An 8,699-nucleotide genomic window follows, 5' to 3' on the forward strand; every position below is an offset into this window, starting at 1 on the left:
CGTAGTATAACCAAGATATCAAGTTTGGCAAGCGTATCATTGATGGATTTCAACAAGTCAACATCCATATCAGTAAACCTCTCCCCACTCTCCACTCACGCCCTCTTGCCTGGGGATATTTTGATGCCGTCGTTGATACCGCTTGGCCAACTTAGCTTTGCTTTGTTCTTTTGATTGGGTTTGTTGTCCTTAACAGTGCTTGAATCCACTGAAACCAGCGACATGTTTCTTTGAGCTCTTAAGTGTCTCTCGTCAATTAATCGTTTAAGCTCTTCAATGGATTCTGAATCATCCAGTGTGGTTGCAGGCAGAGTAAAACAAAAATAACTAAACAACTGATGAATCTTTCCGGACCTATACCTGCCGTCGGTAGATACACCCAATACAAAATTAAATTGTTGTGTACTCTTATATTGAAATATTTCCAGCAAACAATTAACCGAATCTGAAGAGGTCATCAGTCTCTTCATTCTCTATTCAACAGTATTGTCACCCATCAGACTATTGTCTATTGAATCTTGTCTTTAGGCCTAATCTATTATTTTTATTAAATATATTAAATTAGTTTAAATATGCAGTACCAGTCAAATGTTTGGGTAGTCACCTGGAATGCATTACAATTAACAGGTGTGCCTTGTTAAAAGTTAATTTGTGGAATTTCTTTCCTTATTAATGTGTTTAAGCCAATCAGTTGTGACAAGGTAGGGGTGGTATACAGACGATAGCCCTATTTGGTAATAGACCAAGTCCATATTATGGCAAGAACAGCTCAAATAAGCGAAGAGAAATGACAGTCCATCATTACTTTAAGATATGAAGGTCAGTCAATCCAGAAAATGTCAAGAAATTTGAACGTTTCTTCAAGTGCAGTCGCAAAAACATTAAACGCTATGATGAAACTGGCTCTCATGAGGACTGCCAGGGGAAAGGAAGACCCAGAGTTTACCCTTGCTGCAGAAGCTGCAGAAATTCTTCACAAAGTTCAAGTAACAGACACATCTCAGCATCAACTGTTCAGAGGAGACTGCGTGATTCAGGCCTTCATGGTCGAATTGCTGCAAAGAAACCACTACTAAAGGACACCAATAAGAAGAGACTTGCTTGGGCAAAGAAACACGAGCAATGGACATTAGACCTGTGGAAATCTGTCCTTTTTGGTCTGATGAGTCCAAATTTTACATGTTTAGTTTCAACTGCCGTGTCTTTGTGAGATGCCAAGTAGGTGAACGGATGATCTCTGCATGTGTGGTTCCCACCGTGAAGCATGGAGGAGGAAGTGTAATGGTGTGGGGGTGATTTGCTGGTGACCCTTCAGTGATTTATTTAGAATTCAAGGCACACTTAACCTGCATGGCTACCATAGCATTCTGCGGCGATACGCCTTCCCATCTGGTTTGCGCTTAGTGGGACTATTGTTTCTTTTTCAACAGGACAATGACCCAACACACCTCCAGGCTGTGTAAGGGCTGTTTGATGAAGAAGGAGAGTGATGGAGTGCTGCATCAGATGACCTGGCCTCCACAATCACCTGACCTCAACCCAATTGAGATGGTTTGGGATGAGTTGGACCGCAGAGTGAAGGATAAACAGCCAACAAGTGCTCAGCAAATGTGGGAACTCCTTCAAGCATTCCAGGTGAAGCTGGTTGAACAAATGCCAAAAGTGTGCAAAACTGTCATCAAGGCAAAGGGGGGTTATTTTGAAGAATCTCAAATATAAAATATATTTTGATTTAACACTTTTTTTTTTTGGTTACTACATGATTCCATATGTTATTTCATAGTTTTGATGTGTTTAGGTGTTGTTTGGACGGGCTGGGTGGGAAACTTGTCTTACAGTAAGAAAATAAACTTCTTATTTTCTTATTTATCTTATTTTAGTATTTACAGTCTATGCGCTTCTGGATCAATCAATACATTATCTGACTGATTACAATTTACATTTGGTGACCAGATTTCTTATGACCTATTTTAACATAAATGTATTCATTTAGCAATTTTATTATTTGTTATGGAATATTTATATAATTGAAATATCAACGGTCAGAATGACAGTCATAGCCATTCTAGTTGTTATGAAATTCCAGCGCTCTGAGTGTTAACAATGTGAATATATCTAGCGTTCGCCACGTGGGCTTGTAGCCTAGCTAGTTAGCACAGCGCTAGTTTCCTTTGGCTAACTTTATGTTGGTATTGCGACAAACAAAAACATGGCTCTCGACCAAACAGCAGTGACGCTAGGATGATCAGTCTAGTCAACACTGGTAGTGGGTTGAACTAAACGAGAGAGCGAACTAGTAATTATACCCTTCCAGGTAGAAAAGCTAGTTGGTAGGATAGCAAGAATTGCAGCTAAGCTAGCTACGTCTCCACAGCTAGCAGTGTGATGTTAGTTACAACAGGATACTAACAAAGAAAAGCGTTGAAGCTAATTCTTACCCAAAGCAAAAATGTTCCTTTTCAATAAAGACACCCAACACAAAAGACGAGAGTTGATAACCCTGCGCTCAGTGGCGTAGCCTTGACGGCACAGTTAAACAGGAAAACAGATCTAGTCATATTGAGTGTGAGGAAGAGAGGTGAGAATGATCAGAGGGAAGGTGAGGGTCTCTTTAATTAGAGGGGAAGGGCTTTGTGGCCACCACTTTAGCCTGCAACATACAAGGTAAAAATAGAACTGAAAAATCTAATTTTTATTGAAATTATGACAATAGTTGTTCAACCTTTTACAGATGCCTTCCCTAAACTGAATTACTTTGCTTGAGTGAAGTTGTATTGTCACTCTGTACCTTATTTTAAGCATTTGTTCCAATTCTTCCTGTGGTGCGTCTGACATGTCACTGTCATAACCTGTCAGTAACGCTATTCCTCACTTTGTCTTTCACTCCATTCCCAGCCCTATGAATCTTGTTTAAATTACATTTTCCACAGTTAAAAATGTCAATTTATGCCATTTCATTGAAAAGGCTTTTGAATATATGACACACTACAATTATAAGGATTCTCTCTCTGAGACTAGTGGGTTATACAAAGAGACCACCTCTTGTGGGAAAATGTGTTAGCCTTAAACAGCTGCAAAATTAACTTTAATGAATTGGGAACAATTCCAAGATACACATGAAGCTGCAAGGCGGGATTAGAGGTGATATAGTTACAGATAGCATTAATGTGTTCTAATTTTGTTCCAAGTCATTTTAATCCTGGCTAGGATGGGAGAAGGGTTATCTTTTGGATCTTCCATAAGCCTACATTTAGCCAGTTTGTAGTTAAGATTTCTGTGATGAATCAATGGGTCTAAATCATTAATTGAAATGACTTTTGAACAGCAGTAATATTATGGATTGTACCTTTAATATATAAATTGCCACCCGTTCATAATATGTAATCACATCCAGTGTAGTATTTTTCACTACATGACAGGAAAATATTTACATAACACTAACAAAATCACATGTAAAATGTGTCAACAGTTTTCCAAGCAGAAAGTTTCATAGTAATACATAAACAAATTATATTTTAATATACTTGTATTTATATATTTAGCATTTGTGGTACAAATGTTTCATTTTTTTTTTTTAAATGAATACAGAATGAAGTGGGTGTTGTATTTGTGGAGAACAGCTCTTGATTAGGTTGGATATTCCTTTCTCCCACCACAACGTTAACATAGATCCTGCTGGAGAGTCACCTGCAAGGAGAAAGAGTGTGTCAGTCCGTGTCAACACATGTCCTACTGACACAAACCATCGGACCATCTATGCAATAAGTGGATAAGTAGATGGGTATTTCAGGACCAATGAACCTCGAGAGAGACCGAGTGATCGAGAGAGAGAGCAAGACAGTTGGCGTGGTGAGAGAAATAGCTTGGTAACATTAAGTTGTTTGTAAGCAGTGATGATTTTGATGGGGGTCGCATTGAGTTCCATCTACCTTACCAGTTATTCATAACAAATTACAACCCACTTATTATCTCACTGCAAATTGCACCCTATTTGTATTAGTATCATTACCTGAAGTAAAATATTAACACAACATGTAAAGTGTTGATCCCATGTTTCCCGAGCTAAAATAAAATAACCCATAAATGTTCCAATACGCACAAAAAGCTTATTTCTCTCAAATGTAGTGCACAAAGTTGTTTATATCCCTGTTAGTTAGCATTTCTCCTTTGCCAAGATAATCCATCCACTTAAAGGTGTGGCATATCAAGAAGCTGATTTAATAGCATGATCATTACACTGCTGCACATTGTGCTGTGGACAATAAAAGGCCACTCTAAAATATACAGTTTTGTCACACAACACAATGCCACAGATGTCTCAAGTTTTGAGGGAGCATGCAATTGCTGACTGCAGGAATGTCCACCAGAGCTGTTGCCAGGTAATTTAATGTTAATTTCTCTACCATAAGCAACCTCCAACGTCGTTTTAGAGAATTTGGCAGTACGTCCAACTGGCCTCATAACCACAGACTGTGTAACCACTCCAGCCCAGGACCTCCACATCTGGCTTCTTCACCTGGGGAATCGTCTGAGACCAGCCACCCGGACAGCTGATGAAAATGTGGGTTTGAACAACTGAATAATTTCTGCAGAGGAGGAGGTCTGATGGTGTGGGGGTGCTTTGCTGGAGACATTGCCTGTGATTTATTTAGAATTCAAAGCACTCTTAACCGGCATGGCTACCACAGCATTCTGCAGCGATACACCATCCCATCTGGTTTGGGCTTAGTTGGACTATAATTTTGTTTTTCAACAAAACAATGACCCAACACACCTCCAGGCTGTGTAAGGGCTATTTGACCAAGAAGGAGAATGATTGAGTGCTGCATCAGATGACCTGGCCTCCACAATCACCCGACCTCAACCCAATTGAGATGGTTTGGGATGAGTTGGACCGCAGAGTGAAGGATAAACAGCCAACAAGTGCTCAGCATATGTGGGAACTCTTTCAAGACTGTTGGAAAAGCATTCCAGATGAAGCTGGTTGGCAGACTGCCAAGAGTGTGCAAAGCTGTCATCAAGGCAAAGGGTGGCTACTTTGAATAATCAAAAATCTATGATATATTTTGATTTGTTTAACACTTTTTTGTTTACTAGATGATTCCATATGTGTTATTTCATAGTTTGATGTCTTCACTATTATTCTACAATGTAGAAAATTGTAAGAAAAACCCTTGAATGAGTAGGTGTCTAAACTTTTAACTGGTTTGTATGTAGGTACACCATCCATTCACAAAAATACTTTGCTCCAAGCTAAACAGCAATTCTACACATTTTTCTAAGAGGTAAAGAGAAAAATGTGCAGTTGTATAACTAATGTCATGCTATTCTACATATTTTGCCATGAGGCTAAGAGAAAATGTTGCTGTTATAATGCTAATTTCTTGCAATTCTACACATTTTGACATGGAGCAGAGAGAAACATTTTCAGTTTTATAGCTAATCTCATGCTATTCTACGAATGTTGTTATTTGGCTGAGAGAAGATTTTGCTGTTTTAAAGCCTTTCCTGTAATTCTAAATATTCTGCCATGGGGGGGGTGGTGCGTCCTATGTCGCTACCTTTCTTTACTCTAAGGGGTCATGGACTTTATCACTTTTTTTATTCTGGTCAGATAATTTATCTATTTTCTCTTCTTGTCAACCATATTGTTCAACTGACAGCCTCATGGTGATCCATGCTGTAGATTGTTTTGTCTGTTGGCACACTGTCATCCTGTGTGCATCAGTGCTCCAAGCCATTAGTCTTATCGAGTCGGGAGGGTAATGTTCAGCTATTTATAAATGTATTAAGTGGGAGGAATTCACAGGGTTATGAATGCTGTCATCTAATAATAACACTGTTTCCACAAAGGCTGTGTAATGACTTTTGGAAGAGTGTTTCACTTTTATTTGTAGCATCATATGAGTACAACTGAGTTTTGCTCATGTCTGCTGAAAGTCCTTTTTTGAATAATGATCAAGATTTATTGGCTAATAAAAAAAATATGTCACTGGTTCATGATTGGATGTTTGTGCATCTGTCATACTTACCCTTTTGAGTGATCTAATGCTGCTACCACGAATGGCCGCCATCAGATCATCACGGGTAGAGCTCAGAGGTGCTAGTGGCCGGGGTGGGTTGTCTTTCTTCTTTCGTGAAGAAGGCTTCAAGGCATTCTTCAGCTCCTTGAGAATGTCAGAGCTGCACTTCTTGTTGGCCCCATTTTTGCCCCTCTTGGATTTGGGTTTCTTTTGGCCTGATTGACTCTTTGTACTTCCTTCATGTTGTTTGATCATCTCTGCAATCTTCCTGGTTGGTGTATTCCTCTCAGACTGAAGGCCAGGGAGTGGAGGAGGGGGAGGCGGAGGAGGGATGTTATTTGGGGTCTGGTCATTCCTCGCATGTTTTGGAGAGAACCAGGGTGGTTTGTTTGAAGGAGGCGATCCAGAAACTAGGCCTGTTGTCCCGGCATCGGCCCTGGGCTGGACTGTTGCTTCTGGATGGCCTTTCTCCCTCTGTTGTTGCATCCGTCTCTGCCTCTGCCGGTCCTGGTTGCGGGTCAGAATACTGGTGGCGGTCATCCTGGGGCCTGGCAGATCAAACTGGTAGCCCAGCTTGAGGAGGGTGTTGTTGTCCCTCAGGAGGTGAACCATCTCCATCTCAACCTGCCCCCCGCAGATGTGCCTCTGGTTGTGGAAGCGCAGCTCCACCAGAGTACTGTTTTGTTGGAGCGATGCCAACAGAGCCAAGATTCCATGGCCGGACACAAAGTTGGACTCAATGTTGAGGTTGGTGATGGAGCAGTTGTCTCTGAGCATCTTGGAGATGGCGAAGGCAACTCGGTCATTGGCTCGGGTGTTAGAAAGGCTAAAAACACGTACGTGTGTATTGGCGCTCAGTGCTTCGGAGATACGCAGCAAGGTCTCCTGAGAGATGTCTTCGATGTTGTTGAAGTTGAGCTCGCTCATCGTGGGATCATCGCGAAGGATCCGTTCAAGTGCCTCGTCAATCACGATAGGGTTCCCACAAGGTCTCTCTGTAGTCACATTTAGGTTTTGGTCAGTCATTGTCATTCTCAAGTCTCCCCTTTCAGAACAATTCCCTAGGTTTCTTGACAGGTGGTCAACAGCGTTCTGCCCATGTCTACCAGAAGTTGGTAAAGGCTCCTGTTTGCATTTGTCCTTCTTTTCCTCTTCATTTTCAGCCTCAATTGAACCATTCTCATCCTCACCTGCCTCGTCTTCGCTCTCTTCCCTTCCATTTTGGCGTTCCTCTTCCTCATCACTGTCCTCAGACTCTGTGCTGTTACTGTCACTCTCTGTCACACCTTCCTCTTCGCTCTTATCAGTCTGTCCTTCCTCCATTCTATCCTGTATTTTACAACAGGGTGGAAAATTAGGTTGAGACCTAACATTCTCCAGTTACTGTCTCTTAATGAGGAATACCTCCAGAACTCTCTGAGCACACAGAATCATTATAGCTGGTATTTCGGAGACAATGTATTTTTTGATTGTTTTCCACTAACTCATATCAAAATAACACAGTAGGCAATGAACACAGTCTTCATATTGTTTGAACTCTTATACAACGATAAATGTTTGGCACACTTCATTTGCATATATACTTAAACCTTTCTCTTAACTTCCTCTGGCATTTCTTATAATCTTCAATCATTCTTATTTAAAATATTGAATCTCAAATTATTGTGATTTCTATCATTGGCAAAAATAAAAACATCTTCATCTGTCTTTTATCTTTTATTTTCAGATAGGCTGGTGGCAAAAGGTAATGTTATCTGTAAAATTATACTGTAATGCAGAATATAAGTAATCGGCCATTTCAATCAGCGAGACACTGAATTCCAAATATGTACCTGCTATTTCACAATAAAAAAATTGAAATAAATAAATATTTTTAAGTCACACCTAAAATATTTAAGTTTGATTGAAATAAATGGTATTTTTTCATCACCGAAATAGAAAAAATGTTGTTAAGGAGTCGGACATATCAACTTAACTTCAGATAGTTTTGTTCTGCCAATATTTTTTGAGATGCCTGAAATTGATCTTGTTGCATCTGGAAGCCCTCTGAAGTTAAGGCATCTATAGAATAATATATATATTTATTTTCTCTGGTTTAAACCTTGAAATACCATCCCCTTTCTTACATGTTCAGGGGAGGATTCAGATCTGTCATTCTCTAGCAGTTTGTGTGTCTCGTCCTCCCAGTATTTCAGCAGTGCCTCTCTGGAGAAGGTGCCTGTGGGGGTCTTGGCGGTCTGGTCTTTCTGCCTCAGCCCGATAGGTACGTTGTCATCCGGGTCCATATCCGCCAGCTCCCTCTCCAGCTCCTGAAGCTCTTCAAACGACAAGCCAGCCAACACCTCATCTTCATCCACTGATTCATACTTCTTCAGCTCCTTTCGGTACCCAAAGGTACTCATGATGGACTTGTCAGAAACGCTTGGATCTTAGTGAGGATCTTTTTCAACTGAATCTTCCGCACACTCTCTTAAAGCTACTGGGTAATGGTAAAGGCGTGTGGCCAGGGATGCTGTGGATGTAGGGAGTCTGAGAGAAAGACTGATGGCGAAAGAGAGACTCTGTTTGTCTAATCTTCCCAGCTGCCATAAGACCCTTAAAGGGAGGGAAATGTGTAAAGGGTCTGCCAATGATGTTCTTTTTTTAGGGTGTGGGGATCAACAAGATAGGTTTACA

The 8,699-nt window shown here is 40.6% G+C and overlaps 1 protein-coding gene across 1 annotated transcript; it reads right to left on the reverse strand.

Moving 5' to 3' along the window:
• Positions 1-3,660: 3,660 nt before the first annotated feature.
• Positions 3,661-8,425, reverse strand: LOC120066583 (leiomodin-2-like). Its single transcript, XM_039018008.1, has 3 exons — positions 8,150-8,425; positions 5,994-7,352; positions 3,661-3,687 (listed from the first exon to the last, which is right to left on the reverse strand). The coding sequence occupies exons 1-3, from the start codon at positions 8,423-8,425 to the stop codon at positions 3,661-3,663; spliced, it is 1,662 nt and encodes a 553-aa protein (XP_038873936.1).
• Positions 8,426-8,699: the final 274 nt, after the last annotated feature.

Source organism: Salvelinus namaycush, chromosome 21, assembly GCF_016432855.1.
Source record: "Salvelinus namaycush isolate Seneca chromosome 21, SaNama_1.0, whole genome shotgun sequence".
Classification (NCBI taxonomy): domain Eukaryota; kingdom Metazoa; phylum Chordata; class Actinopteri; order Salmoniformes; family Salmonidae; genus Salvelinus; species Salvelinus namaycush.